Source organism: Salvelinus sp. IW2-2015, linkage group LG19, assembly GCF_002910315.2.
Source record: "Salvelinus sp. IW2-2015 linkage group LG19, ASM291031v2, whole genome shotgun sequence".
NCBI lineage: Eukaryota > Metazoa > Chordata > Actinopteri > Salmoniformes > Salmonidae > Salvelinus > Salvelinus sp. IW2-2015.
The window spans coordinates 34,294,786-34,321,126 of record NC_036859.1 but is presented as its reverse complement, the minus strand read 5'-3'; the positions used below and the strand labels follow the sequence as shown (position 1 = coordinate 34,321,126).

Below are 26,341 nucleotides of genomic sequence, written 5' to 3'. Positions count from 1 at the left end.
TGGCTCGGCTCCAACAGCAGTAGAGCTTGGTCGCTCAACAGCGTAGTAGCATGGCTGGCTTCAACAGCAGTAGAGCTTGGCTCGGCTCAACAGCAGTAGAGCTTGGCTTCGGCCCAACAGCAGTAGAGCTTGGCTCGGCTACAGCAAGTAGAGCTTGGCTCGGCCCAACAGCAGTAGAGAAGCTTGGCTGGCTCGGCCTTCAACAGCAGTAGAGCTTGGCTCGGCTCCACAGCAGTAGCTTGGCATCGGGCCAACAGCAGTAGAGCTTGGCTCGGCCCCAACAAGCAGTAGAGCTTGGCTCTGGCCCAACAGCAGTAGAGCTTGCTCGGCCCCAACAGCAGTAGAGCTTGGGCTCCAACAGCAGTAGAGCTTGGTTGCCCAACAGCAGTAGAGCTTGGATGGTTCAACGAGTGGGCTGTTTCATAAAGAGGAACTGCTGTTGTATGATGAATACCAAACCCTCACAGATTTCCCTTTAGACTGTCTTGATGGACTTCCAGCTCATTGTGTTCTTCCTGTGGATTGTCAGCCATTATTTTAAATGCCTCTCCTGAGAGACTCGTCTCCATAAACTCTTGTCCTTCACCGCAGCCCGCCCTCCCCTCGCAAGTCCACTTGTAAAACAGACACATTATATTATTAGTCTTACTCATGTTTCCTCTGAGGCCCACTGCCCTGCCCAAAGCCTCAGCTAATCGCTCAGTGTGTGTGTGTGTGTGTGTGTGTGTGTGTGTGTGTGTGTGTGTGTGTGTGTTTAAAACCTATACATTAGCAGATATAGGCCTACATTTTGTGCAATCACACAATAAATGACCATGATTACAAAAAAATTCTCAGTGGTCAACAACCTTGGTAAGTAACTTATTGAAACACAAAACAGTGTAAAGATTAGTAATCAGGGACTTTGCAACCCCACAATCAAGGACATTTTAAAGGGTTTGGTTTGAGCACATTTGGGCCTTGTCACACTAAGGAGTTTACTTCAGATGTCGATGAATGCTGCCCATGAGTGACATCGCTGTTTGTTTACTCAGCCACGATTTTAATTACTTTACATTCCATTTAGATATGCAAATGATTCTAGGACCTTTAAAAAAATAAAAAATATTTGAAATCTAAACCTTACCTCACTGAAAAGGATTCAGTCTATCGAATTTGGAAATCCAATTTACTTCCAATCTAAATGACTGCATTTAATTAATAAACAGGAACATAATTTAGCCCATAACCGAATTTGAGAACAAGCAGTGCTTCATTTGGTAGTGTTTTCAAGTTAATTGCTTGTTTCTACCCACTTTCTCTTTCTCTTAAGGTTAGCATTAAAACAGAGGGAAGAGACAGGATGGATAACCACCCATCACTCCTTAACCCCAGGGGGGAACGTCTTACGAATCTAGATTAAGCGACGACAAGCCACTTCTGCAAGTGCTATCTAAGATGTAAGTCATACTCAAACAGCTCACACTGTAGTCTAGAGACAACWGTCCTTTTGGGAGTTCGGGTCTAATTTCACCCGTGGTCATTGAGCCTTCAATCAACTCCCTATTTGCTCTGTGAGCTAATTATCTCTGATAAAGGCCATTGATACCTAGCCTGTGTTTGATGCTGTGCATGTCTCTCTACCTCCCTCTCTCATCCATCACAGTGAGTGTGAATGGCAGCCAGAGACAGAGGGGCGGAGGCTACTGTCCTCGCTATACCCTTGGTAATCTGTGCCAAGGCTGTTACAGAATGGAGACACTATGAGACACTGTGCTCTGCAGCTCCAGATGGGCAGTACTAACACAGCACATTTGCAGCAACTCGTTCTCGTTACATTAGCAAATGACTTACATAGGTTTCAGTAGGTGTGTGTGTTTGTATCAATCCAATAATCCGCTGAAATAACACAGCGGTCATATACATTTGGAATAGATGCTGATTTGATACTTGTATAAAGCAGATCAAATCCTCTCTATCCAATAATAAATTGCAGCATTTTCTGTAAAAGGGGAAAAAGGGATGCATTTTTCCAAATCTTTCCAATATACACTACCGGTCAAAAGTTTTAGAACACCTAGTCATTCAAGGGTTTTCCTTTATTCTACATTGTAGAATAATAGTGAAGACATCAAARCTATGAAAAAATGCATATGGAATCATGTAGTAACCAAAAAAGTGTTAAACAAATCMAAATTAGTAACAGACACATCTCAACATCAACTGTTCAGAGCAGACTGTGTGAATYAGGCATTCATGGTCAAATTGCTGCAAAGAAACCACTACTAAAGGACACCAATAAGAAGAAGAGACATACTTTAGCCAAGAAACACGAGCAATGGATATTAGTGGTGGAAATTTGTCCTTTGGTCTGGAGTCCAAATTGGAGATTTTTGGTTCCAACCGCCGTGTCTTTATGCAGCGATACACCATCCCATTAGGTTTGACTTAGTGGGGCTATCATTTGTTTTTCAACAGGACAATGACCCAACACACCTCCAGGCTGTTTAAGGGATTTTTTTTACCAAGAAGGAGAGTGATGGAGTGCTGCATCAGATGACCTGGCCTCCACAATCCCCCGACCTCAACCAAATTGAGATGGTTTGGGATGAGTTGGACCGCAGAGTGAAGGAAAAGCTGCCAACAAGTGCTCAGCATATGTGGGAACTCCTTCAAGACTGTTGGAAAAGCATTCCAGGTGAAGCTGGTTGAGAGAATGCCAAGAGTGTGCAAAGCTGTCATCAAGGCAAAGGGTGGCTATTTGAATAATCTCAAATATATAATATATTTTGATTTGTTTAATACYTTTTTGCTTAYTACATGATTCCATATGTRCTATTTCATAGTTTTGGTGTCTTCACAATTATTCTACAATGCAGAAAATAGTAAAAAATWAAGAAAAACYCTTGAATGAGTAGGTTTGTCCAAACTTTTCACCGGTATTGATAAAAACATCAAATTTAATGACACTTATATACAATTAAAGACATTAATGGCAAACACCAACACAAACAGACCCGCGGACAAAAGATATAGGCTATGRGGCTGACATTGTATATGATTGGGTTAATACAAAAAACATCACATTGGCCCCGCCCACCTGCCCATTATTAACTACATAGCTTGGTTGCCTCGTACTCCACAGAGTTTGGTTGTCTGGCACTGAAAGCCTGTAGAGAAGCCAGTATTCTGGTCACTTCTGAACTGGACAGTTTCAGTCTTTGACGGAGCAGACATGAGAACAGGTCCACAGGCTGAGCCCCTGGAGGGGAGAGGCGGTTGATCCTATAGCGGACCTCTACCAGCTGCAGCAGGGCTGAGTCCTGGGATCCCTGGGTGTACGGGTAGTCCAGCTGCAGGATTAGGTCCTGGATTGCATCCGGGTCAAAGTGCATGCTGTATCCAAACAGCTGCATGCTGTTGATCTTCATGTAKCCCRTGTTCTGGGATGAATACGCCTCCACAGGTTCCACGGCGCCCTCTGGTGGTTCAAAGTACGCTCTACTAGCGTTTCTGGGTCCCCCAACCTCCGAGCCTGGCCCCGAATCCCTAATGCGGCTCCTCAGGTAGAAATGGAYGGTCTCGAAAAAGCTCTTCCACCGGTTGCCCAGTGTCAAGGTCCAGTTGTAGCAGTCCAGGGGGATATCCAGCTTGGTCCKCTTCCAGCCGGGGTAGCCGTGCTGGCCGATCGGCATGGTCCAGCTCTCTGAGTGGCTGCCCCCGAAMGGGTTGACGAACACGGACAGCGCAGGCTCCAGCGTGCTGTTCTTGGTCAGGCACACCTGGAGCGTCACCCCCAGGAGCATGTGCACGCGGTTGGACTTGTAGCGGTTGCTCTTCAGCGTCAGCAGCATCCTCTTCCGCCACGACGGGTCGAACCAGGCGTTGAGGCGCACATCGCTGCTGACGAAGATGGCGTGCAGGGCAATGCGCGAGTCGCGGCGCTGGAGTAGGTAGCGCAGCTCCAAGTCCTGAAGGTCGCGGTCGCTCTCCAAACCCAGGTAGGGATCCGTGGGGTCAGGTACGGCGGGTCGGCAGAGCCCCTGGCCTAGAAAGAAGCCCGGGTTGCAGCTGGAGCAGCGGGTGCGGTTCTCGGGGGAACAAGATGCACAGCGGGGGCCTTCTCCCACAGCGCAGGGGACGGGGCCCTGGCAGGAAGAGTGGTGGTAGGGGCAGGAACAACTCCTGGTCTGCTCAGAGTACACGCCGATGTGGTCGTTCTCACTGCAGTACAGGAGGGACAGGATGTAGCTCAGCCAGTAGCGGAGGGGTCTGAGGACGGAGGACAGAACATACTGTAGGTGAAYGTACTTTTGTTAGTCAATTAACATTTTCTTTTGTCTTTGAAATATGTTAAAAACATCTCATCAGACACAATAGGATTCATACTGCACATTCACAGCAACAATATCTGTCAATTAAGTAGGATAGGCAGAGCAGAAACCCCATCTCTGCTCGTTGGCTCAGCTGCTGGAATGCAAGCTAAATCAGACCAAAATGAAAATCTTCCTCTAGTCGTGAATTCCTCCTGAGTAGGCAGGTGGGTGCTGACTGAGAGAGCCAACCACACACACACACACACACACACACACACACACACACACACACACACACACACACACACACACACACACACACACCTTTTGTTCAATGTATGAATATTGAATACTAACCACCCAGTACAATTACAGAGCAAATAAACTATGCATAAAACATTTCATACGATCCACATGCGGAAAAAATGGACCAGTTAAATAATTGGGAACCTCCATCAAATCCCCCTTTATGACCAGAAGGGTGTGATAAAGCAGTGTAATTGGATTGAGGATTGTGGAAGAAGAGCGTTTGGCAGTAGTACTGAAGGATTTTGTAATGTAGTTAATTTCTTCCAAAGAATGGCCATCAAAACAGAGAGGTCAGGAGGGAGGAATCCAGCACCGTGAAGTTATGCTCAAAGGAAAGCCTCTCTGGAAGACCGGAGTAACTAATAACAGCTAGACCAGGTAGCATTACAGAGCTGAACCGGGAGCTAGAGGACTACTCGTGTCAGGTCTCAGGGGTTCTGTTGGACCCGTTAAGAACTCTGCCAAGCGCCACAGTAGTCACAGTGCGCTTGGCAGCACTGTATTTGTACAGATACAGATAAATAGTATTTGTACAGATACAGATAAATAGTATTAGTACAGATACAGTACAAGAGAGTACAACAAACATGATCTGGGACCGGGCTAACCAAATTATAATTGGAATGTTGTTCAGACTGTAGTTTTGACTGTTAATGAAAACAGAGTGAAAGCGGTTACTTCAGCAGAGGCATAAGATAAAGAGGACCTACCGTTTGAATGCCAAAAGGTTTGTTATTGATACTCTTTTCTGAGTGTGGATGTGTGACACTATCTGAAGACTTATTGTGGCCTAGTGAGTAGGTACTTCMTCTTTTATTGAGCCCAGTGGTCTTAGATACTTTGGATAACAAAAGTTAAAACAGTACTAATTGCATTGCATTAAGCGACTGCCAGTTGTCCAGCTATCCTCAACTCTGGTTATCCGAGGTGAGACTCAATTTCGTCTGTCAGCCCTTCTTGTCTTCTAAAACGACTCTTATTTTGTGTCTTTCCCGCACGGTGCATAAATAATTTGCATAATTACAAGACAAAGGAAGTTTGGGGGAAACCTCGGGTTAATGAAAAAATACTCTATACCTCTCCCTGTGCAGCACAATTCTGGGCTGATGGCGACATCTCTTAATGAGGCTGAAGAGCTTGTTAGCGGTGTGACGCGCTTTGTCGAGAAGCAGGCCTCGCGTGGTCTCCAGCTGCCTGTAGCGCTGGAGCAGACCCCCATCCGTCCTCCACAAGTGCTCCACGACAGATTTGTTCACTGCGTAATGGGTTGGCAGCCTTCCGACGAAGCTTTGGAACTCCTCTAAAAAATAAATAAGGAGTAACAAAAAAAAAAACATGAATAAGTGAAGTTTCGTTCTGGCTGGGAGCCATGTGAGCCGTTGGGGAATAATTACGTGTGACAGTGTGTCTGTTCTCACTGTTTTTGTCTGTCCCAGAAAAGTAAACAAACCCAAATATAAATAAACAACAGCACAACAACGTGTTCAGAGATACTGGTTCAGATKATTTCTTTCTTCTCAGCTTACTAGAGTGCAGAACTGTTATTTCAAGAGGTATCATATTTTATTAACCACCTGTCTGTAGTGTGCACCATTGAATGGTTTAGTCACTAATTGGTCATTTATCAGATGGTATGAGATGGTGGTTGAAGTGGGTGCAAATATACACTTCCAGCTGTCGAAGCAAGGCCATGTATATTGCCATGGTAACCTATTACATCAAGAGCGKTGGGCCAGTAACCGAAAGGTCGCTGGTTTGAATCCCCAAGTGGATAAAACCTGCCCTTGAGCACGGCAGTTAAACCCRGGCGCTGATTAAGGCAGCATCTCTCTGATTCAGAGGGGTTGWKTTTTTATTTAACTAGGCAAGTCAGTTAAGAACAAATTCTTACTTACAATGATGGCCTACCCCGGCCAAACCCACCCCTAACCCGGACGACACTGGGCCAATTGTGCGCCGCCCTATAGGACTCCTGATCACAGCCAGTTGTGATACAGCCCGGAATCTAACCAGGGTCTGTAGTGACGCCTCTAGCACTGAGATGCAGTGCCTTAGACCGCTGTGATACAGCCCGGAATCTAACCAGGGCCTGTAGTGACGCCTCTAGCACTGAGATGCAGTGCCTTAGACCGCTGTGATACAGCCCGGGATCAAACCAGGGTCTGTAGTGACGCCTCTAGCACTGAGATGCAGTGCCTTAGACCGCTGCACCACACGGGTTGAATGGGTTCCATTCTGCAACTAACTATGTTTCCTCTATTTCAAAAGTGTTTTCAAGAAGTCAGAAATCCCACGAGACACTTTTATTATGCGACTTCAGTAAGGTTTTTAATCTAGTATACTCCCTTCTCCACCATATCTCCGAACAATGCTTTTTATCATTYTCACATATGGAAGCTTATTGAATGCCTGAATACCTTACTCTCTGCATTCTACACTACATTATTGCAAGTTAAAAACAAGCTGGCTAAAGCAGAAATATCCTTCCACCCAGGCTGCTCAATTGTCGCTCATCACCAAGGTCATTGAACTGTTGCATGTTCAACTATCTCCAGTAAACACCTGATTCCTCAAACTCCTCGTTGGCCAGTGTCCAGGCCTCTCTGAGGCGGAGCAGGTTGTTCTCCAGGGCCTGGAGGTCCGTCTGTGGACAGTTGCACTGTGGGAAGTCCGGGCTGCACTGGCACCAGCAGTCACTGGCCCTGCACACAAACTGGCCCTCCGAGTTGCAGCCGATGTAGCTGAGGGCTGCCTGGACGAAGCGGCTCCGCAGGTACGCTGGCAGAATAACCTGGAGTCCTGGGGAGGCCAGAGAGGCGTGGGTSAGTATTTTGGGGTGTATAAGAAGGCAAAACAAACAGACACTGCCGCTAAATTGCTTTTGAAGATCCCACTTCAGAAACCAAATACAACTAAGTCATCCCGGGGTTTGATAAAGATTCTCGCAGGTTAGCCTCGAGAACCAATTAGATTCCAGATAGGAACTACTGTGCCCTGCCTTTGCTGCACTGGACCTCCTGAAGAATGCATTCCATGTTGAGCCAGCTGTAGTGAGTTACTGTAAACTATTCCCTCTACATTTCTGGGAATACATATATTAGTGTTAACCATGAAAGGCACACCTGGCTCTTCGAAGTTCATTCAGAGTGATACACCTGTTGATGTTTTGCCTTTAGTTCTAGTTTCAGACATACCTTGTAATTGGATCTTGTTTTCTGGACTGTGGACCAKTACTGAGCTGACAGAGTCAAGGTTATCATAGTTACTGCATCCAAGGGGGCCTGTCCTGGTTTCAGTCACCTGAGGGAGGTAAGGGAACTAATTAATGTTGAAAGTTATTACATTTTTTCCCGATGTTTTGTTTCATGCCTCAAACATCAGAGAATGAASTAGGAAAATATTCTGTGGAACTGATTGAATAGTATGTGTGTTCTGGTAGGCTATCATAAAGGAAGGACATCAATCTTTGATAAGAGTGAAAAAGAGAATCATCTTCCAATGTTAAATCATATCGACTCCATCAATCTTATTCACGGTATTGAAAATTTGAAACCACAATGAAAATCCGTAAATTAATCTAAAAGAAACAATAAGAGTTGGTTGAAATATTCTTGTGGCTCCGAGTGGCGTAGCAGTCTAAAACACTGCGCCTCAGTGTCACTACAGACCCTGGTTCGATTCCAGGCTGTATCACAACCCGGCCGTGATTGGGAGTCCCATAGGGCGGCACACAATTGGCCCAGCGTCGTTAGGGTTTGGCCGGGTTAGGCCGTCATTGTAAATAAGAATTTATTCTTAATTGACTTGCCTAGTTAAATATAATAAAACATATTTTGAAATATTATACATTTAGTTGGCGAGTTATTGTACAATGGTGGTGGAGAATTCATAATTAATTAACTTTCATTCCTGCCCAGTCACCAATATTTCAAGGTGATCATGCGAATCAGTGTTCCTCAATTCGGGTCACTCATAACTGATTACAGTGTCTTTTTCGTAATTTTATATCGTTTTTTTTTAGGGAGTAGATCAGCTTAATACTACAGATAGATTGTAGCTTCCCATCAATGTAATTGTCTGCATAATTTCCAATCCCCCATATACTGATTACAGTGTCTTACGTCAACCATTCTGTAGCATGATAAACCATGATGTAGAGCAGGGATGGGCAACTCCAGTACTTGGGGGCCTGATTGGTGTCACACTTTTGCCCCTAGACCCAACTAACACATCTGACTCCAATAATCAACTAATCATGATCTTCAGTTTAGAATGTAATCAGTTTAATCAGCGGTGTTTGTCAGAGATGGGGGGGGGGTGACACCACTCGGGTCTTGCGAGGACTGGAGTTGCCCATCCCTAACATAGATGAAGTGAATCACGATACGGCTTGAGATGAATCATAATCAAACCTCTAGATGTATGCCTTAGTAACAGTTCTTGCATATTTCCTCCATATTCTCCAGCATATGTGTTTTAATGAAGGACTATATGCAACTGGCAGTGCTGAACACCCCTGRACACCTATTCAAAACCTTTTCTTGACCAACTGACACTCGGCTCACTCCACAAAATGGCTGACAAAGGTGGTTAGCTTGGACGGAAATGAATAGAAAGATATGGGCCGATATATCATCCTGATGAATAACTACTAATGTTGTTTTTAGCCATCACACACACTATACGATACATTTATAAACATAAGAATGAGTGTGACTTTGTCACAACCCGGCTGACAAAGAGCTCTTATAGGACCAGGGCACAAATAATAATATACTAATAACCAATAATTTTGCTATTTATTTAACCATATTACATATAAAACCTTATTTGTTCATCAAATAACTCACCACAGGTTAATGAGAAGGGTGTGCTTGAAAGGATGCACATAACTCTGCAATGTTGGGTTGTATTGGAGAGAGTCTGTCTTAAAATCATTTTCCACACAGTCTGTACCTGTACTTAGGTTTCATGCTAGTGAGGGTCGAGAATCCACTCTCACATAGGTACATAGTTGCAAAGGGCATCAGTGTCTTAACAGTGCGATTTGCCAAGGCAGGATACTCTGAGCGCAGCCCTATCCAGAAATCTGGCAGTGGCTTCTGAATAAATGAMATTTTCACAGAACCGCWTGCTGCAATTTTGATGAGGCACTCTTGTAAGTGGACTGGAGGCAGGGCATGAAAGGGCTAACGATTTCAGTTGTTTGTGTCGTCCGTTTTGGGAAAGTACCTGCGTAATTGCGCACCCAGCTCACTCAGATGCTTCGCTATATCACATTTGACATTGTCCGTAAGCTTGAGTTAATTTGCACACAAAAAAATTATACAATGATGGAAAGACCTGTGTGTTGTCCTTGTTAATGCAGACAGAGAAGAGCTCCAACTTCTTAATCATAGTCTCAATTTTGTCCCGCACATTGAATATAGTTGCGGAGAGTCCCTGTAATCCTGGATTCAGATAATTCAGGCTAGAAAAAACATCACYCAGACAGGCCAGTCGTGTGAGAAACTCGTCATCATGCAAGCGGTCAGACAAGTGGAAATGATGGTCAGTACAGAAAACTTTAAGCTCGTCTCTCAATTCAGAAAAATGTGTCAATACTTTCCCCCTTGATAACAAACGCACTTCTGTATGCTGTAAAAGCATTACATGGTCGCTGCCCATATGATTGCATATTGCGGAAAATACAGGAGAGTTCAGGGGCCTTGCTTTAACTAAGTTTACCATTTTCACTGTAGTGTCCAAAACGTCTTTCAAGCTGTCAGGCATTCCCTTGGCAACAAGAGSCTCTTGGTGGATGCTGCAGTGTACCCAAGTGGCGTCGGGAGCAACTGCTTGCACCCGCATTACCAAATGTATAGCCCCGTTGGAAAATATAAATGGACTGTTTGAAAATGTGAATCACATATTTATTTGGYGTACCTCCGACGGCATTGCAGTTTTGGAATAGACGGCMTACAGTAAATACTTTTTACGTAGATATTCTATACTGACTGAACCCTGTTCATCTGTCTCTATYGCCCTTGATATATAATTAGAACACAGTCTGATGTAAGTCACATKAAATTCTTATGACTTRAAACATGTTAATTCTCAGCCGTTTTCATCTTGAGATAAAAGCACTCATATCTGATACACTATGCAACAACGCTTAMATACTGAATCGGCACAGCGAGAGTCTGACAATAAGGACAATTATAAATCAAAACAACACATCAACATGCTACACTGTGAATATTTGACATTAATAAAATGGCAACAGTAAATGCAACAGTAACCTATCCACTTGCCTCCCCCACAGAAAAATCTCAAGAAAACATGGCAAAGTCGTTGCAGCAGCTGCATTGGTTTAACACAGTTTGACCTCCTATAGTAACCTATATTAGCATCTAMCTTCCCCTCTGTATGCCCAGAGGCAGAGAGAGGGCAGTCAGGGGTCTCTTACCCTGATGGCGGTGGAGGCGATCTGGAGGTGGTGGAGCCGGCGCAGGGTGTTCTCCCTGTCGGTGAAGTAGGAGGCAGCCAGCTGGTGAAGGGCCTCCAGGGTCACCACCCCCGTATTGTTGTGGCTGCTGCCCTCAGCTCTAGCCCCTGGTTCTGGGCCTCGGCTCAGCTTCCGCTTATCCACAAATATCGTCAAGGACTCCTCCCCTGATTACAGGAAATTAGGAAAGGGGAGACTATTAACTGAGCCAGAGATGCTTATCAATGGTGATCATCTCCCATCTCTTCTTTAGAGAGGTTCCAATTATTCATTGACTGTGATGAAGAAAGATAATGAGCAGAACATGTGATGTATGTTTAATCTCACCCCAATCCAGCAACCATACTGAACTGAGTTCCCTGTTTTAATACAGTTGAAGTCGGAAGTTTACATACACTTAGGTTGGAGTTATTAAAACTCGTTTTTCAACCACTCCACAAATTTCTTGTTAACAAATTATAGTTTTGACAAGTCGGTTAAGACAGCTACTTTGTGCATGACACAAGTAATTTTTCCAACAATTGTTTACAGACAGATTATTTCACTTATAATTCACTGTATGACAATTCCTGTGGGTCGGAAGTTTACATACACTAAGTTGACTGTGCCTTTAAACAGCTTGGAAAATTCCAGAAAATTATATCATGGCTTTAGAAGCTTCTGATAGGCTAATTGACATARTTTGAGTCAATTGGAGRTGTACCTGTGGATGTATATCAAGGCATACGTTAAAACTCAGTGCCTCTTTGCTTGACATMATGGGAAAATCAAAAGAAATCAGCCAAGACCTTGTAAATCTCCAAAAGTCTGGTTTATCCTTGGGAGCAATTTCCAAATGCCTGAAGGTACCACATTCATCTGTACAAAGAATAGTACGTAAGTATAAACACCATGGGACCACGCAGCTGTCGTACCGCTCAGGAAGGAGACGCGTTCTGTCTCCTAGAGATGAACGTACTTTGGTGCGAAAAGTGCAAATCAATCCCAGAACAACAGCAAAGGACCTTGWGAAGATGCTGGAGGAAACGGGTACAAAAGTATCTATATCCACAGTAAAACGTGTCCTATATCGACATAACCTGAAAGGCTGCTCAGCAAGGAAGAAGCCACTGCTCCAAAACCGCCATAAAAAAAGCCAGACTACAGATTGCAACTGCACATGGGGACAAAGATCGTACCTTTTGGAGAAATGTCCTCCGGTCTGGTGAAACTAAAATAGAACTGTTTGGCCATAATGACCATCGTTATGTTTGGAGGAAAAAGGGGGAGGCTTGCAAGCCGAAGAACACCATCCCAACCGTGAAGCACGGGGGTGGCAGCATCATGTTGTGGGGGTGCTTTGCTGCTGGAGGGACTGGTGCACTTCACAAAATWGATGGCATCATGAGGAAGGACAATTATGTGGATATATTGAAGCAACATCTCAAGACATCAGTCAGGAAGTTAAAGCTTGGTTCGCAAATGGCTCTTCCAAATGGACAATGATACCAAGCATACTTCCAAAGTTGTGGCAAAATGGCTTAAGGACAACAAAGTCAAGGTATTGGAGTGGCCATCACAAAGCCCTGACCTCAATCCCATCGAAAATTTGTAGGCAGAACTGAAAAAGCRTGTGCGAGCAAGGAGGCCTAAGAACCTGACTCAGTTACACCAGCTCTGTCAGGAGGAATGGGCCAAAATTGACCCAACTTATTGTGGGAAGCTTGTGGAAGGCTACCCAAAACATTTGACCCAACTTATTGTGGGAAGCTTGTGGAAGGCTACCCAAAACATTTGACCCAAGTAAAGCAATTTAAAGGCAATGCTACCAAATACTAATTGAGTGTATGTAAACTTCTGACCCACTGGGAATGTGTTGAAAGAAATAAAAGCTGAAATAAATTATTCTCTCTACTATTATTCTGACATTTGACATTCTTAAAATAAAGTGGTGATCCTAACTGACCTAAGATAGGGAATTTTTACTCTGATTAAATGTCAGGAATTATGAAAAACTGAGTTTAAATGTATTTGGCTAAGGTGTATGTAAACTTCCGACTTCAACTGTATATATATATATACACACAGTAGCTTTTTAAGCACATAAGATACAGTATAATACATCAATTCTAAACTGTATAATTTCCACATTACATATGTTACTAAAAATATACCCCTTATGCAGAAGTATCTGCTGTAGCTAAGTTATTGAATGTAATGTATSGTTCAGACACTAGGAATTTCTCCCATTGTCTGAGTCATACATTACATTCAGTAACAGATTTTACATTTAAAAGTTTTATGAATTTCCCTCTTGAAAAACCCACTTCTAAGGAGTTTAAGGAGTCCTGCTGTGATGCGGGTCAAGTAGGAACCAATGTTTGGAGCCTCTGTTTACTGTACCTCCAAGAGTGGCGGACAGCAGGAGGTGAGTTCCGTACTTCTTGATAATGGTCTCAGTGATCCTGTGGAGGGAGGGCCGCCGCCCCAACTGCCTGACTGTGTGCATGAAGTCAGGGTCGAGGGGCGGAGCCAGGCCGCTGCCGTCCCGCCTCTCCACCGCCAGGCTGTTGACTTTCCATCGGCCGAACTCCCTGAAAACGACGTCATGACAACACATTTAATTAATTAGTTGATTGAGTTCTTGGTTCGTGGAGAGAGTTTTCAGTTTGTGAAATTGTCACAAACTTAACAGGCTGTTGAGAACATTTATTTGAACGTAATTGTAGAATGTGAAAACCTACATTTAACACAAACAAACCCCAACGCAGACAGACACAATATTTATAGACAGACACAACATTTACAAACAGACACAGGCAGAATCTCTCACATACAGTATAGCTAATACATCCAGACGGTACGGTCTCTTCCCTGGAGGAGCTGTGAGCATACTGCAGATATTTTCTCCTAAAGCCTTCTTATGTTGGCACGCAACTTGAGGGAGGGCAAAGGAAAGTGTCGAATGACTTCAGGTTGGCTGGAATTTGCTCTGACAAACATTGCCACTGGCTAATAAACAGTGGGTCACTCTGCCAACACATATGTTCACAGGTCTGTGAGACTGTATGACCTTGTCTTACAATTGTCTTTGTTGGTGCTCTTTTGCCTTGTTTCATTGTAGCTTCGATCTTGCTGTTGCGAAGAAAGGAAACCTCAGTTTCACAATGCCTTTGTTAGGTGACCACAGTACAATATTGCTACTGTAGCATGATAGTCCTTATGAGAGGGTCCAATGCAGCACTAGGCATAATAAGTATTATAAATTGTCAATGTGACCATGAAACTACTGACCCTATATGCCAGATTACCCATGAACCAGTGTAAGGTCCCTATRAGTAGAAAAAAAGGTGAAATCTAGAACCTAAAATTATTGTTTTGGTTCCAGGTAGAACCCTTTTGAGTACCATGTAGAACTCTTTACGCAGAGGGTTCTACAAAGATCAACCAAAAGTTCTACCTCTAACCAAAAAGGATTCTATTTGGACCCAAAAAGGGTTCTGATATGGGGACAGCCGAATAACCCTTCTGGAACCTTTCTAAGAGTGTATGGGTAACCATGAATCACAGCTAATCTTGAACCATATTTGAATGACCATGAATCATTCTATGACCGTGAGACATTTAGAGCAAAATGAGAACCTCTGCCTTGGAGCCTTTCAGGAAATGAGAACCTCTGCCTTGGAGCCTTTCAGGAAATGAGAAGCTCTGCCTTGGAGCCTTTCAGGAAATGAGAACCTCTGCCTTGGAGCCTTTCAGGAAATGAGAACCTCTGCCTTGGAGCCTTTCAGGAAAAATGAGAACCCTGCCTTGGAGCCTTTCAGGAAATGAGAACCTCTGCCTTGGAGCCTTTCAGGAAATGAGAAACCTCTGCCTTGGAGCCTTTCAGGAAATGAGAACCTCTGCCTTGGAGCCTTTCAGGAATGAGAAACCTCTGCCTTGGAGCCTTTCAGAAATGAGAACCTCGCCTTGGAGCCTAAGGAAATAAGAACCTCTGCCTTGGAGCCTTTCAAGAAATTAGAACCTCTGCCTTGGAGCCTTTCAGGAAATTAGAACCTCTGCCTTGGAGCCTTTCAGGAAATGTTAGAACCTCTGCCTTGGAGCCTTTCAGGAAATGAGAACCTCTGCCTTGGAGCCTTAAAGGAAATAAGAACCTCTGCCTTGGAGCCTTTCAAGAAATTAGAACCTCTGCCTTGGAGCCTTTCAGGAAATTAGAACCTCTGCCTTGGAGCCTTTCAGGAAATTAGAACCTCTGCCTTGGAGCCTTTCAGGAAATGAGAACCTCTGCCTTGGAGCCTTTCAGGAAATTAGAACCTCTGCCTTGGAGCCTTTCAGGAAACCATAGAAATGCTTTAACTATAAGCACTTGAGGCGTCCAAAGCTAACCAAATATATTCATAATGTAATCTCACAAAGCCCTTGTGATTCACCATTAGCCTACTGTTTGTGGTGACCGTTAGCCGCTTCGTACACAGTGTACTGACACGTGTCACATCGAGCTCAAGTGTTGCGTACACAGTCACGTCCCATCTGGGGACCTGCAAGCGATAGCGTTCTAATACGCTAGTCTCTCTCCAGTCTCTACAGTCAAGAGTCCTACTGCTCCAGTATTTCAGACACAGCCTTCTTGTCTCTTCTCGTGGGAGGCAATCAAATCACTGCCACGAGAAACGATCGGCAGAGAAATAATTGAGGAATCAGGCCAGTGTAGAGGGTGTAATTACAGCCAATCATCCTAAAGAGAGACAGACTGCAGTGCCTYTCCGGGTGTCACTTGATGGCCTCTATAGATCACACCCTGGCGTTAGCCTGCAGGCTTATTCACCAGTGAGCACTTATGGATGGGAAGCAGGCATGCTACGCTAACGCTACACTGGTGGATAATAGTCTGACAGCTTCCTGTTCAAGACCCGGGGCTCATGTGTAATCAAACACGGGGAAACGGGAAGGGAGGAAAGACGGACGCCAGCGGTCTGTCAGTCTAATAATTTGTAACTGTAGGGGATCCGATGTTAATCCACATGGTTACGTTGCTAGGACCCATATTCCAATCCAAACAGAGGACGTTTCAAAGTGGGGGCATCATATCAGTTGAAAAGATTCCCCATGTTGCTTTTGCTCCCTTCTAGATAGAGAATTCAAATCAGTAGAAGCTGTTCAGAGAGATATTTTTAAATTAATAAAACACGTATGACAAGTGAAGACTTCAGCGTTCTCAAAGCGAGTAGAAATCCTCCTTTATCTGGCTTACCACAAGGGGGAGAACAAGTATTGAGTCATAGCGGAACAGCGGGACCATGTTCAGGAATGTCATTATATTGTGGCACAATGCCAGCATCATCCTATACTTTCAACCTCTCATTGGAAGTTTGAGTAGCACACTTCACTTTCAAAAGAACTCCCACCTTACATTTATTCTAAACCATTTAGCAATGTTTCAGGCAATACTCTGCCATTTTCTAAAGCAGTCTGTCTATATCCTCTCTGGTACAGCGCATTAACCAGGGTGCGTGTGTTCCACCAATGTCACAAGCAAAGTRGAACACATTCCATTCACACTAGTTCTGAAAACAACATAGCCATCAATGTGAATTGTGGTGGACATCCAGTCTATGTTCACTTACAACGTATGCGTTGACGCCACAAGCTTTCATGGATTTGCGTGTATGCTATTTAGACACCTTGCCTACATCAGTCAGTGAACGCAATATCAGGACTGAACTGACTTATAACATATATAAGAGTGTCCTTTAAAAAAATCTGACACAACGACAGTGCTGTATGTAAAAGCACTGCTACAAAATAATAATATGCCTAGAGTTGATAATGACACGCTATAGGACTGAAGTGTTGTTCAGAGAGGGAGATGTGCCACAGAATAGTCTCACTTGCTTGCGAGTAGGGTTGCAAAGGGAGGGTATACTACTGGAACCTTTCGAAGTTTGCCAGTAAACTGACAGACTTTTGGTAGCTTTTAAGGTTTTGTGGAATTTTGTAAGGTGACATCTAGTAACCTTTTATGGGCACTTCAGATTAACACAGGTGTCTGTAATTATCTCTGGTAATTACCTCTGGCCCTCTGTGTGGCCTTATCACATCTAAAATATATACAAAATGTCAAATAAGATTATTTGACAATATAAAATATTCATGGCAAAGCTGTAAAACATTATGCTAAATATAAACCATCAACRTAGTGATTCCCATTGGTGTTTTATTATGAGGGTTTCAGCATGAAATATTCTTTATATATTTTTGGGGAAATGGATTTTATTATGTCAACATGTCTTTGTTGTAAATGTTAACTTTTGTTCATGATCTACCTCACTTGCTTTGGCAATGTAAACATATGTTTCCCATGTCAWTAAAGCCCCTTAAATTGAAATTGTATTGAGGGTGGGGAGGCTACTAAAGAGAGAAAAAGGTCACCTGAACATCTTGTATCTGGTAGTGTAGCCCTGCTGGTGTCTCTCCACCGACTCAGTGAACTCCAAMGAGTGGTGGAAGGGCCCTTTGTCCGACAGCAACCAGCCCATGGGCCCAGCGGTACCACCATCATCACTGGGTCCGGCCGCAGCAGCAACAACCCAAGTCCCGGTCCAGCAGCAGCACAGACTCAGAGCGAGCCCCTCCCACAGGAGCAGCACAGACAGTCGTCTAAGACCGATACCCTGGCACCTCATGCTTCACCCAACGACTCCTCATCCTCTCCAAACGTTGCCTGTGTCCCGGGGTGACAAACCATATGGGGGAATTTGCGAATCATGGAATGTTGATTTTATTGCAAAATGTGACAAGCTTACCTTACCCATGAGCAAAATACGTTGAAAATACGTATTTTTTTGGTTGAAAAGACGTTAAAAATATGTATTGTTAACCAACTTCGCTCATTGGGTAAGTACTATACTGTATGTAATAATACAACATTGAGATGTTTTATATATTAAAATAAAACATAGAAAAGGATAGCTGTAATAAAAGTAAATAACAAATGTAATAAATTAGTAGGCTACATAAATAAACATAATTCCTATGCAATTTGTTGTGCATGTTCACGTCATATTAACAGGCGCATGCAACATTTGAATAGATAGTCAAACATTATGCCTGCGTCCTTACCTGATTTAAAAAAATAGTGTAAAGACCAATTATGTCTGATGCGTCAGTGAGATTCCGCGGTTGCACGAGCCCTAATAAAAATATGTATTTTCATGCTCTTTGGTCATAATATGAAATTAATTCATGAAGTGCCCGTGTAAGAAGTGACACAAGGCTTAAAAAATATATATWAAAAAATGATAACGTTTATTTTCTTCACAAAACTTATTGTTCACAGGAAAAGACACCACTGTACATTCTGGAGCATAGAAATCCAAACATTATTTGGAAAACTCCTCTGTAGATTGCAGGTGGATCTTACATTTGCTCCGCGAAATAACTTCAGCTCCAAAACAGACGGGAAGAACTCTGGGCGTAAAAATAACGGTCAATAATTCCCAAGTTGAACACGCGTTTATTCAACTTACTTATTTTAATTGAACATTTGCTGACTTAATTTGCAACCCCTTCAATTCCTTCATCGGGTGCACAAGTAGCCTAATAGTTCGTTATCSGAGTTCATTTTCCTCAGCTCAGGCAGTTGCAGCCTCCCGGTTCCAGCATTAGTTGTGCGTTTGAATGAGAGAAGGGCTGGCACGGAATGGAGGGGGGAAGCAGATGGTTTTTTTATGCACACGTAAAGCTCAATTTTTTGACAAATGAAACATTGTGTGCACAATGCACGTTGGTGTATTTCATTTCGAATTTGATGATTGTAAACTCAACTGTTCATTTAAATTGGGTTGAAAACGAGCGGAAGGTAGCCGAGTGGTTTAGAGCGTTGGGCCTGTCACCGAARGGTCGCTGGTTCAAATCCACGCGCCGACTAGGTGAGGAATCTGYTGATGTGCCCTTGAGCAAGGCACTTAACCCTAATTCCTCCTGTAAATCACACTGGATAAGAGCGGCTGCTAAAATGATGATGATGACGGGTATAACAACTACTCTGTAACTATTGATCATCAGAAGCATATCCGACACATGCAGGTCAGAGGCTATACATATGTTATACAATCTTTGGTGAATAGATGGCAAATTATTTTTATAGATCTTTTCAACAGATATTAGTGTAATATACTTGCATATAATCAATGAGGGGTGGCAGGTAGCTTAGTGGTTAGAGCGTTGGGCCAGTAACTGAAAGGTTACTAGATAAAATCGCTGAGCTGACAAGGTAAAAATCTGTCGTTCTGCCCCTGAACAAGGCAGTTAACCCACTGTTCCTAGGCTGTCACTGTAAATAAGAATTTGTTCTTAACTGACTTACCTAGTTAAATGAGAAATGGCCAGGTATTTATGGATGTCGTCCAACTAGCACGGTAGGCAGCTTCCAATACAATAACTACTATAACAGACTTGGTTGTAGGATCTGATTGGCACCACACTGCATAGTTCAAAGGAGTTTTTTGCCCAGAACTCCTTTCATTAATAATGCAATCCGACATGTCATTTCAGTGATGGTGGAGACAGGTGTAGAGCAGATGGATGATTTTGATATTTTCTCATCATGACATCATCACAGCTAGCTGACGCGCCCGACATCATCACAGCTAGCTGACGCGCCCGGTCTCAGTCGACACCTCTCACAAGATATGACAGCTGGAGTGACAGTAGTTGAAAGTGGATCCTCTGGGACTGAGGATTTAAGGAGAGGTGGGCGATTGACAGGTGCAGGTGATGGATCACTAATTAGGCTGTTTCAACATCGAGGGAGGAAAAGAATGAAAAGCTAAATGCTTGAACGTGAGTAGTTTGAAGCAAAGATTACATTTTTTTTTTTTAAACTAGGTAAGTCAGTTAAAAACAAATTCTTATTTTCAATAACAACCTAGGAACAGTGGGTTAACTGCCTTGTTCAGGGGCAGAACGACATATTTTTTACCTTGTCAGCTCAGGGATACAATCTTGCAACCTTTCGGTTACTAGTCCAATGCTCTAACCACTAAACTCAGGACTATTCTAGAGAGGAGGTGAGATCAGGACTATTCTAGCCAATGAGAAGGCAGATACGCATGTGAACAACAGGCCATAGAGATAGATAGAAGACATGTCTTTATATCTGTGCCAATTGGCTGATTGCTCCCAACTCTTAGGCGTCCCCACGCAGTTGACTGCTTTAAAATGGTGGAAGCCCTCAATGGCATTTTCCATGCTAAAACAGGTTATATTCACGATGAGTCCTCTGTCTATCTCTATGACAACAGGCACAACTCTGATATAAAGTAGTTTTTGAGTAAGTTGCCGAAATGCCACTTGTGTCCATGTAACAGTATAACTTTAAACCGTCCCCTCGCCCCGACACGGGCGCGAACCAGGGACCTTCTGCACACATCGACAACAGTCACCCACGAAGCGTCGTTACCCATCGCTCCACAAAAGCCGCGGCCCTTGCAGAGCAAGGGGAAACCCTACTTAAGTCTCAGAGCAAGTGACGTAACTGATTGAAACGCTACTAGCGCGTACCCGCTAACTAGCTAGCCATTTCACATCCGTTACATCCACTTATATCAGCGCATTCGTAACAACCTAAACCATTACAAAACTTCTATTGGATCAAATAAGCCTCACGTAGGAAATTAGCGATTACATTTGTTGTTGACCAAATTTGACACTCACTGACCTCCATATAAAAATTCCTAACTTCTTGAGCTTATTTTCGTGGACAGAGTAAAACCTCTCGCTTGTTTGATGTCAGGTCAGTAATCCCCTTTTATGTTGGTCGCTGTAGGAGCCAGCCCTTTGTTTAGGTATTTGCAAGTCATCGTTATGTTTGTCATTGAAATTACAACGAGTGATTGACGAAGAGTGTGTTAAATGGTTTGGACAGACAGGACATTAGGATAGTCTCTATTTCTTTATGCTACTGAATCAGTAGTCTGCAGTCATCGATTTCTACAGTCATCGTTTTAATGTCGTTTGGCGAGGGCCACAGAAAGTGTCAAAGGACATTGTATTCTCGTTCAAACTCAAATTCAGTCAATTCAAGAAGGGGTCATATCCATACACACTAAACACCCGAGTCACCACCAATGCTAGATGTGAGGATGGTTCTTATCAATGGCTTMTTTTTTAGCAATAATATAGTCCACGATACATTATGTTGTTTCTGTGAGGTGAATTTACTATTACGGCAACTGATGGTGACTTCTAACAATGTGGAAGTCTGCAATTGCTTGTGCTGCAAAAGGAATGCATTACATATTCTGTCTGTCCTGTAATTTGTGTGAAGAGGAGGAGAGATGAAGAAGGCAAAAATGAGCTTCCCCGAGGCTGAAGACTGTTATAGTCTGCTGAAATCTAGGCCTTTGTTGTCTGTGTACAAGGTAATTGAAAGTTCCTAAACCTCTCTTCCTCCCTCCCCAGTTATCTGTCTCTCTTTCCTTCCCACTCTCTCCCCCTATTTTGGTCTCTCTGTCTATCTCTCGTCTTGCCTATCTGTTTATCCCTTTGTCATTCTCCCTCCCCCTCTCTGTCTCCTTCTCTTTGTCTCTATCTCTAGTCCTCCTGCTCTTCTTTCCTCCCCCCGTTGCCCACTGAGCTCCAGGATGCAGCTAGCTGATGTTGATTATTTGTGCAGTAATCGTCCCCTGGAATTCAGTCTTGGTGGCAGAGTGTGGAGAAACTCAGAATTGCCAAGGCACAACTCGCCATCCTGAAAGGCTGATGTAACACGCCTCGACATGGCAGTGTGATTGCGCCTGGAACCGAATTCCCCGATTTGCCAACAGGGTGCCCGAGCTAATCACCGGAAAAATAAAAACAAATAGATGTTTTCTTTTCCACCTCCAGCCCAAAATAAGACCTGAGGGGTAGCAGTACCTACAGCGTCACGGCAATCTGTTTGGAGTGGGCCGTATTGACAATGATGTGAAGACAGTGACAGTTGAGAATAGGTCATGCAATTGCGTGTTTGTGAAAACACTGTGCTTGGCATTGTCACCACCAAGATGCTGTGTATAATTTCTCAGAGTTAGCTCAAGAGTCCAASGATTCCACCAAAAAGCTCTCCTGGTTTTGAGTGATAACAAAAGCATCTCCCCATCGACTTCAATGTTGTTTTCTTAGCAATTACTGTTCAACGTCCTGATTGTCAATGAATTAAATGCAGTTGATACACAAATACAGCCAACACCCGAGCTATGCAGGTTGACTTGGCATTGTTCTGCCACTGAAAGGGTCATGTCAGTTGGCAAGCTATGGCCCTGAAAGTGAGGTTAAAATGGAGTGGATGATCAGGTCTTGACTGTGTGCTAACTCCATTTGGCCCCAATACACACAGACAAAAGCCAGTGCCAAAATCTCTCCAGCGCAAAGAATTGGCAAGGCTCTGCGGGTGGATGTTCTCAAATGATGTAGAAAATCCCTCATGTTTTCAATTATATTTCAATTTTAGGGTTTTTGGCAGTTACAAAATGTGACATAGTGCATCTTCCCGTCTAAGAAGTTTGAAGCAGATGTTTTTTTTTTAAAATCAGTTTGCTACTGTATGTTACGTACTGTTGTTTATTTRCCGTGTTGTCTTGCAGTAYTACTTAACAGCCTTGTTGCAAACAGAGTGGATGATGTGGAGTCGCTTCTTTCTTTTTTGCTTTGTCATAAAGACCAGTAATATGGAGTGAATGCAATGTTGTTCTCTTTTTATTTTCAAGTATTTTGGTGACAGCATCATGTTATGGGYATTCTTGTCACCGGCAGGGACTGGGAAGTTTGTTAGGATCAAAAGAAATATGAAAAGAGAAAAGCCCAGGTRTCACGTATACTCCCTCTCCGGCCTCTAGGTCATCAGGCTGCTGATTATCCCGCACACCTGTCACCATTGTCAAGCGCCTCATGACACTCACCTGGACTCCATCACCTCCTTGATTACCTTCCCTATATCTGTCACTTCCCTTGGTTCTTTCCTCAGGTATCATTGACTCTGTTTCATGTCGGTGTGTTGTTTATGTGTCGTGTTTATTTATTAAAACACTCACTCCCTGTAGTTGCTTCCCGACTCTCATYGCACTCGTTCCACCAGGTAAAAAGTGAAAGGAAAACCCAGCTCAGTCTTCTGAATGCCTAACCCAGGGATAGGGTTTTATTTTTCTGTGGGACAATTACACAAAAGTCACACCGGAATGGCTTTCCAAGAGGTGTTGAGTGTTCCTGAGTRGTCTAGTCTCAGTCTTGACTTAAATCTGCTTTCAAAAAAATAAAAAAATTGGAGAAAAGGTTAAAATATCGCTGGCCATCAATGATACCCAACCAAATGTAATAATTTTTTAGATGTAATTTTATGGCAGAAAAATCTTTAAAAAGTTCAAGGGAGTGTAGACTTTCTGTTGGCACTGTATGTGACGTAGTATGCAATTTTTGGGGACCACTTTTGGCTCATGAGTACTACATTCAGAAACCCTGGCAAAAAAATATACAAAAGTACCAGAGAATCTCTTTAATTGTCTTATTGGGAAAACCAAATTAGTGGTTGAGGAGATCCATGAATAGATCTTTAATGAATYTCCATTTCATTTGTATTTTTGTTTAACCTTTTATTCAACTACGCAAGTCAGTTAAGAGCAAATTCTTATTTACAATGACGGCCTACMCCGGACAAACACTCGTCTAACCTGGACGACGCTGGGTCAATTGTGCGCCGCCCTATGGGACTCCCGATCACGGYCGGGTTGTGATACAGCCCGGAATCGAACCCGGGTCTGTAGTGACACCTCTAGCACTGCAATGCAGTGTCTTAGACCGSTGCGTTACTCTGGATCCATTATATAACACTACGCCACAGTTATTGTCGAARACAATGTTTCAGTTTAAAATAAAATAAACTACATTTTGTATTGCAAAAAGATGGACCTCTCCACACACCATGAAAATAACAAATGCTTTTTATATTCAAAATGATTGATTCATTTTACATCGCCCCTTTAGCAGTCCTGCAGAAAGCAACATCTAATGTACCCTGGCCAGTGCTTGTCCTTGAAGGGTCATTGCTCCAGCTTTGTTAGGATCAAAAGGGGAGTTTTGTTTATGAGACCCATGACGATACAATCCATCTTTCATTCTTTTTTTGTTGTTGTAATTGATAACTTCCCAAAACTTCATCTACTCTTTTATATTCCTACAAAAGCATGAGAGACATTAATCATTTAAAGACAGAACCACTTGTTTAAACTCTTAATTGAAGAAGTGGTTAATGTCTCTTCAAATGGTTCATGTCTCTTGATATTATCATCCTATTTGACATATTTCTATCAGACATGTCACACACACACACACACACAGAGTTGGTGATTTGAAATGAATGAACTTGTCAAGTGAGGCTATTGCAACAGATCCATACATACCTAATCCCAGGTACCAGCGAGTTTCTCCCGTTTTTTGCCACCTCATGCCCCTGTGTATCAATAAAAACAGTCAATAGGACTATGTTGTTTAAATCTCTTCCCGTCATTATTTTCTCCTAGCTGCAACTCCAACGTTAATGAACCATCAGGTGCCATTCTGGGCTGGACCGTTGATCTGCCTGTTTAACCTCCATTTTGAGGACGTGAGCACATAGGGTGGTCAGGGCCKGGAGAGAGGCTGGCACTGGAGAAAAGGATAGTGCATACAGGTCACCTTGAGGAATTACAAAGGCAACAATTATACAGTACATATATTTTACTGAATAGTAGGTATTCATGTCAGGTATGTGGTACTAACAAATGCATACTAATTGCAATGTAAGCCTAGCTGCTCGTGTTTCATAATTGCCAAATTTGACATGCTTGTGAGCTTTAACGATTATTCCATTTAATGCAGACATTGCGATGCGGAGCACTGGTGCATAATCATCCTGGGGTCAACACAAATCCACGGGAAAGCAAAACACCATGAGATTGGGAACTATGACATTATTAGCTAATGTATAGTGCTATTATCTGGTTGAGTTAAAACCCCTGTCTTTTTATTTCATCTTTAACTAGGCAAGTCAGTTATTTACAATGACGGCGTAATTGTAAAGCCTTCCCCCGGCCAAAATTTCCCCTAACCCGCCAATTGTGCGCTGCCCTAGGGGGACTTTAATGCATTTCAAAATAATTTTATACCTCAAGAACATCCAGTATTTGGGAGAATGGCCCACAATAATTACATCCATGTCACATGTTCTGGAATTAGCTACATTTTTAAACCATGTGCTGAAGTTAGAAAAACAGCTACTGGAGTTAGCTAAACTAACTAACTAAACTAACTTCCATTGTCTCAGATGCTCAGAACTTTATGCCACACGTTCTGGAGCTAACTGGCCTCCATGTTACACATGCTGAAATTAGCTAGACCGCTAACTGGCCTCCATGTTACACATGCTGAAATTAGCTAGACCGCTAACTGGCCTCCATGTTACACATGCTGAAATTAGCTACACCGCTAACTGGCCTCCATGTTACACATGCTGAAATTAGCTACACCGCTAACTGGCCTCCATGTTACACATGCTGAAATTAGCTACACCGCTAACTGGCCTCCATGTTACACATGCTGAAATTAGCTASACCGCTAACTGGCCTCCATGTTACACATGCTGAAATTAGCTAGACAGCTAACTGACCTTGATTCCCATGGGCCATGCCATATGTACAAAAGTTAGCGAAACAGTTAACTCACAAATATGTTCCAGAGGCTGATTAAAAAGTTGCCCTGTAGCCCTCGGTCTCCAGCACTTGTTCAGTAAACACGACAGACTTAGAGAACTCCTGTCTCTGCTCCGAGGGATGTAAACATAGCCACAGGCTCATTACGCTCAAATGAGCCCCAGTGTGAAATGATGCAAACACTGGAGAGCTTATCCAGGCCATTAGAAGGAACTCGTATGTAAGCTCTGGATGCCACTGTATGGGTGGATTTGTCAAGGGAAAAGATAACACATCAACGAATCAAAGTGTGCAATTTTTAGTTGCGTGTTATGTGTAGTGAGTGGTATGCTGATATCTACATACTCAATCTATCTATTGATGAAAGGTCAAGCATGTGCTGATAAACATGTTCAGTAATGATCCACGTAATACAGTAGACAGCTCCTGGCATGTAGTTTGATGTATGAGATATAGAGTTAAATAGTAAGACAGCGAAATCCACGAGATGTCTATGAGTAGGCGACATTGATTGCATTGTGTAATGTGGAAAATAATTGAAAATTGAATGA

The 26,341-nt window shown here is 43.1% G+C and overlaps 1 protein-coding gene across 2 annotated transcripts; it reads right to left on the bottom strand.

Moving 5' to 3' along the window:
* Nucleotides 1-848: 848 nt before the first annotated feature.
* LOC111979744 (BMP/retinoic acid-inducible neural-specific protein 3-like) lies at nucleotides 849-26,341 on the bottom strand. 2 transcript variants are annotated; one of them, XM_024010430.2, is made up of 9 exons: nucleotides 25,804-26,340; nucleotides 24,504-24,553; nucleotides 17,500-17,791; nucleotides 13,474-13,664; nucleotides 11,053-11,258; nucleotides 7,799-7,904; nucleotides 7,167-7,403; nucleotides 5,682-5,904; nucleotides 849-4,251 (listed from the first exon to the last, which is right to left on the bottom strand). In XM_024010430.2, the coding sequence occupies exons 3-9, from the start codon at nucleotides 17,751-17,753 to the stop codon at nucleotides 3,090-3,092; spliced, it is 2,379 nt and encodes a 792-aa protein (XP_023866198.1). In that variant the 5' UTR covers nucleotides 17,754-17,791; nucleotides 24,504-24,553; nucleotides 25,804-26,340; the 3' UTR covers nucleotides 849-3,089. The 2 variants fall into 2 exon arrangements, with proteins under 2 accessions (XP_023866198.1, XP_023866200.1); XM_024010432.2 differs by lacking the exon at nucleotides 24,504-24,553 and having other exon boundaries at nucleotides 25,804-26,341.